The 10,697-nt window shown below is 36.3% G+C and overlaps 1 protein-coding gene across 2 annotated transcripts; it reads left to right on the forward strand.

The window, feature by feature from the left end:
- The first annotated feature begins 299 nt into the window (after positions 1-299).
- On the forward strand, positions 300-7,875 carry nkpd1 (NTPase, KAP family P-loop domain containing 1). 2 transcript variants are annotated; one of them, XM_053513504.1, is made up of 5 exons: positions 300-416; positions 688-756; positions 2,130-2,261; positions 3,546-5,320; positions 6,536-7,875. In XM_053513504.1, the coding sequence occupies exons 2-5, from the start codon at positions 747-749 to the stop codon at positions 6,800-6,802; spliced, it is 2,184 nt and encodes a 727-aa protein (XP_053369479.1). In that variant the 5' UTR covers positions 300-416; positions 688-746; the 3' UTR covers positions 6,803-7,875. The 2 variants fall into 2 exon arrangements, with proteins under 2 accessions (XP_053369479.1, XP_053369480.1); XM_053513505.1 differs by having other exon boundaries at positions 693-756.
- Positions 7,876-10,697: the final 2,822 nt, after the last annotated feature.

Genomic DNA, 10,697 nt, shown 5'->3' on the forward strand with positions numbered 1-10,697 from the left:
GAAAAAGAAGCAGGCGTCACTGTTATACACTTCAGAAGAACTGTGGCTTGGATGCTCAGTAAAACACAGTACCTAATGGAAGGGTCATCAAAGGAGCATCACTCCAAATGTTAACTTTGTTTCATTAATTACTGTAGACTTCTCTTTAATGTTTTTGAATGTAGAAACATTGATTTTTATCATCTTTCAAGGCATCCATTCATTTGCATGTGTAAAGTTACTTTTGCACAGTACTGTAGACTGTAAACAAGTTATTTGCTATCAAGAAAGACAACAATGGTCATGTAAGGACCCTGCCAATCAGCTGTTTGTTTTTCATCATAAAACACACCCTCTTATGTTCTGCTGTTTGAAGGAATGTGGACAGCACTGTGAACGTTGTGATAAACCTCTTGGCTTTAGTTCCTCTGTATCAGGTGAGGATTAGATTTTTTTTTTCAATATTTTATTAAATGACAAAGAATCAACTTGGTATGATTTATATGCATTTTATCTATTTATGTACTTTTTATTCTTGGCAAACTCACACGAAATTGATAAATCGGGAAAGCATAAATGCACTGGTGCATTTCATATCATGCTATTTTAGCTAATATAATTATATGTTTAGTTATACATATGCATATAAATGGTTGATAGCCCCATAACTACCTTTAAAATCTCACTATTACATTTTCTCATTTTCAGGCTAGCTGGAGGAGAGATTTTGTTCATATTTTCTAGACACAGTGAGACAGGAGAGAATAATGGTAAAAGGTACAACACACAACTTTTATATTAGAAATCCAACAAATATAAAAGAAATGAACATACCACAAGCCAGACTTGAAAAAAATTTTTTTTCTTCAACATTATCTAGTTCTCGTTACATGAAAATACCATTTGCATTATTTTCCTTTTTGTTTCACCACTCTATATTTGCCCTATGTCACCTTTAGACTGACTAAGTCAAAAATGGGGATTATGTTCGCTGCATATCTTTATTGTGTTTGCACTGTACAAGGACTTTGTTCTACAGAAGGGAGTGCTCTGTTTTTCAAAATTATATTGCATTCTTAAGCAGGTTTGTTGGAAATTCTTAGACACGCTTATAATATAATACCGTGTCTGTCCCAACCCGTATATTTTTATTGCAAAACAAGATAAGTTAATTTCATGGTTTGTCAGCAGATTAAAAAAAGGAAAAGGAAAAATGCTGCTTACACAAGTATTTATGCAATAAGCTCATTTAAAAAAAAAAAAAAAAAAAACATCTTTTATGGTAGTAACAGCTTTAAGTCTGTTGGGGTAAGGTTCTAGCAGCTTTGTACGCTGTTTATTTTCGTCCATTCGTCCTCACGGATTTGCTTTGTCTTCTTCAGGTTGTCAGATGTGTTTTGTAGACTGCAATTTTTAAGCAATACCACAGATTCTCAATAGGATTCAGCTCTGGGCTTTGACTTGGTCACTGTACAACATGAACCTTTTTGTTTTTAACCACTTAAAAGCAAAGTGTTTAGGCCTTTGGGACTATTGCCCTGATGAAACTGAATGTTTTTCTCGAGCTTTGGCTATTTTTAGCAAACTGAAGCTATTATCTCCCATACATTCTGCCTTCAGTTTTGACAAGAAGCTCAGGTTCTGAGGATGAAAAACTCGACCTTGCGTACAATCGTGTAACCGTCATTTTACACTGAAGGAATGGTGTTAATTGAGGTGGCGGAAGTACACAAACTCAATCTTCAAGTAAAAACACAAGTACTTGACTTGCTCAGTATGTTAGCTAGTTAGCAAGATCACTTCTCATCCTATCTTGACAAATGTATCTGTTTACAACTTGTTTGTTGTGCTTGAAAAAGCACCCAGAGGAATCTTCAGGCCAGAGATCGAGTGGGAAGGATCTGTTGCCCTGTTAAGCATCAAACACTTTGGTGCCCTTATCAATCTGTGCTTTCATAATGCCGATCATTTCTGTAAAATTTGGACATGTGGAGACAAGTTCCTTTCCTTACCTTTCACCTTTTTAGAAAGCTCGTTCGTTTCCATGCATTTCCATAACTTTAAGTACACCCCGTGTATTAAAAAGCATGTGTCCTGTCAAGCTTATTTGTTGAACTGTCATACAAATGTCTATTCTCTTTTCTTAACAGGTAACATGTACACAGATAAAGTATATGCATATGCATTATACAAAATGCTTGCAAAAGTTGATTCTCCACTGACGGTGGGCTTATACTCATCATGTCACAGCAGGATTAAAATGATTCTCACAAGCATTGAAGGTTTGTATACTTACAAAACAATATGGCAGCTTAGAGTCAGCCATGAAATGTATACACACTTTAGGAAAATAAAAACTTTAATTGTAATACTTTAATAATATATATATATATATATATAAATAAAATTTTTCGGATGACTCTCTCTCCCTCTCTTATATATACAGTACAGGCCAAAAGTTTAGACACACCTTCTCATCTATCTGTTAATGTGTTTTCTTTATTTTCATGACTATTACATTGGTAGATTCTCACTGAAGGCATCAAAACTATGAATTAACATATGTAGAGTTATGTACTTAACAAAAAAAAGGTCTCCACAGTCACCGGACCTGAACCCAATCGAGATGCTTTGGGGTGAGCTGGACTGCAGAGTGAAGGCAAAGGGGGCCAACAAGTGCTAAACACCTCTGGTTTCTTCTTCAAGACTGTTGGAAACCATTTCAGGTGACTACCTCTTGAAGCTTATCGAGAGAATGCCAAGAGTGTGCAAAGCAGTAATCAGAGCAAAGGGTGGCTATTTTGAAGAAACTAGAATATAAAACATTTTTTTCAGTTATTTCACACTTTTTTTTGTTAAGTACATCATTCCAAATGTGTTCATTCATAGTTTTGATGCCTTCAGTGAGAATCTTCCAATGTAAATGGTCACGAAAAATAAAGACAACACATTGAATGAGTGAACGTCTGTCCAAACTTTTGGCCTGTACTGTATATAGATATATACAGTAACATCAATAAGTATTTGATCACCCTGTGATTTTGCAAGTTTTCTTACTTAGAAATCATGAAGGGGTCTACAATTTTAGCATAGGTGCATTTCCACTGTGAGAGACAGAATCTAAAAAGAAAAATCCGTAAATCACATTGTATGATTTTTTAACAATTTATTTGTGAGTTACTGTGTCAAATAAGTATTTGATCACTTGCTTAGCAGCCAGATTTCTGACCCTCAAAGACCTGTTATTTTGCATTTAAATAGTCCATACAGTATGCTTTCTACAGAGCCACTCCTTGGTTTTCCTGGCTGTGTGCTTTGGGTCATTGTCATGTTGGAAGACCCAGTCACGACCCATCTTTAATGCTCTGACTGAGGGAAGGAGGTTTTTGCCCAATATGTCACATGGGCCCGTTCAACCTCTCCATAATACAGTGCAGTCGTCTTGTCCCCTGTGCAGAAAAACACCCCCAGAGCATGATGCTTCCAGCCCCATGCTTCACTGTATATATATATATATATACATACAGAGTGTACAGTATACAATAAATATGTCTGTTATTCCACAGGTCACATAAATGATGAAGAAAAGAAAAAAAAGGAGAGTAAAAGAAGCAGGTCCTCTATTGGCCATCTGATTTCACTAATCTTCCGTCTTCTTTTCTATCGCCCAGTATGGACAGGAAAAAAAGGGAGAAAGGAACGCAACCGCTATGTGTTTGTGAGATTTAGTGCTTGGAACTTTGCAGGAAGTGACATGCTCTGGGCTGGCTTGGTGATGCAGTTGTGCAACGCTCTTCAGAACACTTTCGGCAAGCTTCAGCTCAGCCTCTTCCGAATAGCTCAATATGATGCAGAAAAAGATGCTATGAAAAAGAAGATTGAGGAAAGCTCCAAAGTCTGGAGGTCGAAGAAGGTCTGCTGCTGCCCACTCTGGGCCTTCGTCCTGGTGAGCCTGATGGTTTGCCTCTTTATTTTGGTACCAATCATTATTTTTTCATTTCCTGGCCTAAAACCTCAAAGAGATGGAAACCATGACGAAACGGATGGAGTGTTCGAGGGGTTTATCATTGCAGTGTTAGGAGTGCCTGCAGTGGGAGCCATGAGATTTATGTTTTTGCTGATAAAGAACCTTATTTTTAGCCAGGATGCAAATGTCAGAAATGCCTTAGACAATAAGAAGATCAGCGAGCAGTTGGGGTTAATGCATGAAGTTCGGAAGGAGATAAGGTTGCTCTCATGCTTTATTCACTTCATGGAAAATTTTGAGCAGCAAAAGATAAAAGTGGTGCTGGAAATCACCAACTTGGACTGCTGCACTCCAGCTAAAATTGTTGGGGTCTTGGATGCCATTAGCATACTTCTTACTGACGAGGAAAGCCCTTTCATTTCTCTAGTTGCTGTTGACCCAGAGGTTCTTACTCAAAAAATAGACCAGGCAAAGGATTGCTTCAGTAAAAAGGACAGAGCTTATGGCTTCCTGGACCGCATAATCACACTGCCATTCACAGTACCACCTTTATGTGAGTTGTCAAAATGCAAGGTCTTTAAAAACATTTTATCAGATCAGTCTGAAATGCCTTCTGAACCTCGAGGAGAAGAGGTCGAGAATTTATGTAGCATAAAGACCTCTGTTTCTTTAGAAGATGTACCTTTGATAGAAAGCAGGCTGCATGATGAAGGCCACGTCACTTCCCTGAGAGCAAATGAGACCACATTCTATATGTTTGATGAAAATAAAGTGGAGAGTTTCATCCAGGAAGCATTCCAAAGCATATACTTAAGTGACAAAAGTAGGCTTCACATTTATGTCTCAGAAAATACAGTGTCTATGAGGAGGGTCACCAATTCTGTCAGAGCGTCCATGATGGTCATTAATGCTCTTGATGTTGAGGTTCCTCCACCTGAAAGAGTTGCTGCTTGGGTTGTACTGGTAGATCGCTGGCCTTGTAGACTAAGTTGGATACTTCAGTGTATGGAAGATGAACATCAGACTCTGCAGATTGATCAAGGCGTGGTTGAGATTGATTACAGCAGGACGCTATGGAATGTGTTCAGTGAGCACAGGATAGAGCTCTACATAATTAAGGAGGACGTGGAGAAGTTCCTGGAAAGAGATGATGATCCTGAGCTGTTTGAAATGTTTCTCAAAAAGGACTACAAATTTACAGTCAGAGAGGCAGATCAGCTTAAAGAGTATACAGTTAATCTGGACTGTTCTATCAAGAATGAGTTGGCAAGGATCAGACAAATCAACCCTCTGGGAGCAATAGGAAAGGAAAAATTCAAGAATTTGTCTCCAAACACTGTATTTAACATGTCCGTGGAAGACGTTTGCAATGAGGTCAGTACACTTTGATGGATGCTTATTGAGCATGGTTTATAATTTGTATTATACAACAGTTATTACGGGTAATCTAATTGGCAAGAGGCATTCATTTACATTTAGACATTTGGCAGACACTCTTATCCAGAGCGACTTACATTTTTATCTCATTACACATCTGAGCAGTTGAGGGTTAAGGGCCTTGCTCAAGGGCCCCAACAGTGGCAACCTAGTGGTTGTGGGGTTTGAACCTGGGATCTTCCGAACCATAGTCCAATGCCTTAACCACTGAGCTACCCCTGGCCCCTGGCATTCCAAGATATGGATATATAACAGCACTAGGATGATTAACTATATGTATTACCCTGCACCACAGTTGTTGGAACAATCGTAAATGACAAGAAATGTGAGTCGCCAGCATGGGTAAAAGTAGGTTGGTAGGGTTTACAGTACTGGAAAGAGGACAGAACAGCTGCCTGCCAAAAATCACATTCACAGGAGCACTTTCAGCAATAAAACACATCCGATAACATTGTTATCTTAAACAACACTTTGTCTCCTTAGTAACTGCTTCTAAGTCGTTCTGAATTAGCTCTAATACAAGGCTGAATCCCAAATACCCTAACCAAGGGCACTACTTGGCAGGTGCTAAAATGGATTGTGCACAATGATGCACTGGCATTTCATTTTATGCCATTAAGGATTCAAACCTGGACTCCCAAGGTTAGGCTGATATTCTAAAACAAATTTATTTGAAATATAAAATACATTTTGTAAGGTTTTTTCAGGACTATCCATCACCACATTTCTTTTGGTTACATAGTACCAATAAGAATTTAAAACAAATTTCGCCCCTTTTAATCACACTAACTGTTATTCGCTAATTGTCTGTCGCCAACTCAATGTAAGTTCCGCCTGTTATGAAGGGATATGTGCTGGTGGAGTAAAGTAACGGGTTAAATAAACAAACAAATCATAATTTGTTGATAATAAATGTTTTTTGTAGAACTTTATTATGAAAGCTATATCACACTCACGGTCATGCTGTTGTACTGAATATCAGTTCAGCTGTCATATCTTTTGTACTCCAATATGATATACTGCTTTTCTGAAATACAGCACAATCTTAAGTGTGATATCACTTAAATGTACTGTATAGTACTGTACATACTAGAATTAATGCAACATTATTTATTTTAACTATATAATTTTTGTTTATTTTTCTTTCTACAGTTATCAAAGATAAATCTTCCTGAAACATATGCTGAAATTGTAAAACAAAATGGTATAAATGGACGAACACTGCTTCTTAGTGACCCAGCTGATCTGAGACAGGTCATGCAAATGAATCTTGGTGAATGGACAACTTTTAGGATTCACTTTCTTGGAGTCATGTCACCTCATCATCTGAGTAAAACTAGATCATCACCGGTTATCTCAAACCATAATGCAGTTTGTCCCACTAGTATGTGTAGTAGAAACCACATGAATCATATTTAGTATTGTTCCATCTGTATTGTTGGTCATAATCATCAAACCGAAAATTCTTGTAGAAATCCAACAACTTATAATTTTGGCTGCATTGTACATAATAAATAAAATGTCATAGTGTCACTTCCAGGATGGGAAAACTATTATTAAATAATTAGCCAGATATTATGTTCAACTTGCTTCTAAAGGTGGCAGACATACATAAATTCAGTACTCAAGGTTTAGTACTTGCCTAAAACTGTACTCCACTACAAATAGAAGAAGCACTTTATTTATTTATTTATTTATTTTTTACTCAAGCGGAATCCGTAAGTATATTCTTTAAGTTCTAAGCAATGTCTATCTGACTGATTTACTGATAAACAGCATTTAAAAAAAAAGAATTTTAAACACTCCTGAAGTTAATTCTGTTGATCTTTAACCAGAACAAAGTATATGTTTTTAGACAAAGGACGTTACAGCTGTTGATTGTTCTGTAACTTTTAGCATTGGTGAGGTTTATGGATAAAGAAAAGACCACCTTAAAATGATTCAATAGCTGCTCTACCATGCTGGTAGTTTTATTTCAAGTCTTAGTGATTAGCACTGTCTCCTAGAACCTCCGAGTTCCAGAGTCAGTCCCTCCCTCAGGTCTGTGTTCATGGTGGCTTGTGTCCTAAGTCTCCTGAGATAGCATTTAGTCCCCCTGTGACCTTATATACATGATGAAGACGATAGATGATGAATGACTAAGTGAAAATATTGAAGGTTATATAATATATATAATATATAGTGAATAACAGACAGATTAAAATAAAAAATGCAGGAAGCATTGTTAGCATCTTTAAATACTTCAGTAACTTTAGTTAACGTAAGTACTGTAGTCTACACAATTAAACCGAATACAATAAGGTTAAAGGAAGTGCTAGAATTTCAGAAGCTTGTTACAAACAAATGCTGCCATGAAACACAAACCAAATGCATAAGAGTTCATAAAGAGTTCATGTAAACACTTTCTAAGTGAAAAGAAATTCAATGCAATTTTATGTGATTGTCAGCTGAAAAGTAACAAGTGTTGATTTAAAATGTAGCAAGTAAAAGTACACGTTGTTCATTTAAAAAATGTATTGAGTAGTAAAAAGTGTTTGTACTTTGTTACTTGTCACCTCTGCTTCTTTACCATTTTAACTACTGTACATTAAAATAAGAAAACATAAACATGCGTAGTTTGCAAATAAAACTAGTTTAATGATGGAACATCTTTTTCTTCTGTTTCAAAGTTGAGCCCACTGAATTCTAGAATTGTAATTTTTTTAGGCACGTAACGTTGATGAAGTCCAATTAGGCTTTTATTTATTTTTTTAACAGCCTCAATGATAGTTGATTTCTTATAGTGGTTTTACACAGCTGTTTGGTCCCAATCCCTTGAGTAATTATCCAGTGGAAGGCTCTCACATATTTGTTTAGTTACTGTATATCCAGACCTTTTTTTTTTCTTTTTTTTTTGGACACCCAGATATTAATAGATATCTAAAATGAATTATGCATGCAAGTGATCGTTTTAGTCGAAATTGTTTGTGTCGAAATTGTTGCATAGTCCATGCAATAGCTAAAACATATATATATACATATATATATATATATATATATATATATATATATATATATATATATATATATATACATATTATTGTTGGAGCTCAAAATGAAATTGTTTCCGCACATTAATTACAACACCACTAAAATACCAACCTAAAATCTAATGAAAGAGAAAACAGAAATATATATTTCCTATGAATCATGTATGTATGAAATCTATTTGAATTATAAATATGAAATCTATTTGTATAACAAAAACATTACTGTTACCATGCTTAAACTTGGTTCTTAAAGGGAATAGTTAGAGATTATTTGATTGCTGTCACCTGATTCACCTGATTACATTAGCACCAAACTCTATGTGGGACTTCATCACCTATCAGCCCATGACCTCAATGAGCAATTGGTTTCACTTAAAAACTAACACATTTTAAGTTCTGGTTTGTCTTTTTAAGCTATAAAATTAGGGGTGTGGCCAATTTGAGTGACCGCTGCATTGCAGATGTCAAACCGCTAGATATCTGTGCCTTTAACCAGCTAACAGAAATTGTTGTATTTTATCTTACCAAAAGAAACAGAGGCGTTGACACAGGATGACGTGTAGGGTACAGTATAAATGATGGAGTTCAATAAAAAAAAAAAGTCCCTACGTTCTGGTCAACTCTGTTAACTATGTTATAAAAAGGCACAACAATCTTTAAAGCACTGATAAAAAAAAAGCATGTGACTTGCTCCAAGTGATGTCACTTCCCCTGGCGGGAAAATCTGGAAGGCACTCAGGTATGTCATTATTCATATATATATATATATATATATATATATATATATATAATTTTAGCCACCTTAGCTAAGCCTTTAGGTATTTTAAGCTAGCTTGTGGTAACTAAGGTTATGGATTAACCATGGTTTAGGTGCAATCAGTTCCTGTCTAGACAGTGACAACCAGTTAAACCTTTTAATTTCAAACCCACTCTTAAGAGCACCTGTATGGGTTACACCTAAGAAGGTTATGTCCAGGTCTTGTATATATTCTATATTAACCATGTGTAACTGGTTACAATAATAATAATAATAATAATAATAATAATAAACATTGTTTGGTTCTTTAGGAAAAAAGGTCCATTTCCACCAGTTTGTCTATTTTAAAGTTGGAAACTGATATACAGCTTCGGTTAAATAGAATGGATTTAACCTACGCCATTTTTTGTTCTGATGGTATTCTTTCTCCATATTTCCTCGCTCATAAATTAGAAGCTGATTCAGTGTAAACCGCTGTGTAAAAGCCCGCCATAAATAAACGGAATTGCTTTTGATAGTGGATGTTGAAATGCAGTTCATGAATTATATGGTCAGAAGAATTCAATTTAGTCTAGACTCTGATTACATTACATCTGCTGTCTCCCTCCTGCTCTAAGCGTGGCGAGCTAGGGGCAAAAATAATGAGGGCAGTTTTTCTTGGTGTTTGAAATTCTTCCTTTTTTGGCAAGATTGCTAAAGCTTTTCAGCTGAACTAACAGGGCAGACAAACAGAGTTAAACCAATGGAGTGATCATTTACACAAGATAAGTGGGAAATGACAAATGTTTAGTTGTGACTCAGTCACTGTCTTGGTCTCTATGAGCCGGGTCTTACCCACCCCCCAGTCATACCAAGCCACGTACCTACACTACGTCTGGAAAAAATTGTGTGAGCACAGTAAGAACATGTTCAACTTGTACAAGCGGGAACACAGTAAAAACTGGTAAGAATGTAGTATTATTTCCCTTGATGTAGACATGTTTAAAAAAAAAAATGGTTTTCAAGATGGTCAAAGTAAGATGCAGGAGAAACTTGAACAGGATGTATTAATGTTAACATTGACCAGTTAACAGCATAGCTAATGCCTATTAGGGACGTCATTGATGTGAAGTACAAGCCTGGCGCAAAAAGGAACGTTTTTTCGATTGAGTTGCCATTGGGATGTCACTACGTTATTGCTACGTCAATGAAGTTCTGACAACAACCTCTTCAGGCTTGTGCTATGTAGGTCCATGCCAGGATGCATAAGGCTGCATTAGGTTCATATTATGTTTTTCTGGTTCTTACCATGCAGCAGAGTATCAGCATGTCTGTCACATTCAGAGAATTTTGTATAAATACCCGCCAGACATCATAAAACATAGTAAGTCCATGATAAGTGCCTCATAAGAGCGCAGTGCAATCTGATCGGACATAGTAACAACTCAGTTCAATCTTATTGGACCTGGTGAGTGTGTGATCATGTATAGTTAGGAAATTAGTGACACTGTGTTGAACATATTGAGGACCTGACAGGGAATATTAACTT

Source organism: Clarias gariepinus, chromosome 15, assembly GCF_024256425.1.
Source record: "Clarias gariepinus isolate MV-2021 ecotype Netherlands chromosome 15, CGAR_prim_01v2, whole genome shotgun sequence".
Taxonomy (NCBI): domain Eukaryota; kingdom Metazoa; phylum Chordata; class Actinopteri; order Siluriformes; family Clariidae; genus Clarias; species Clarias gariepinus.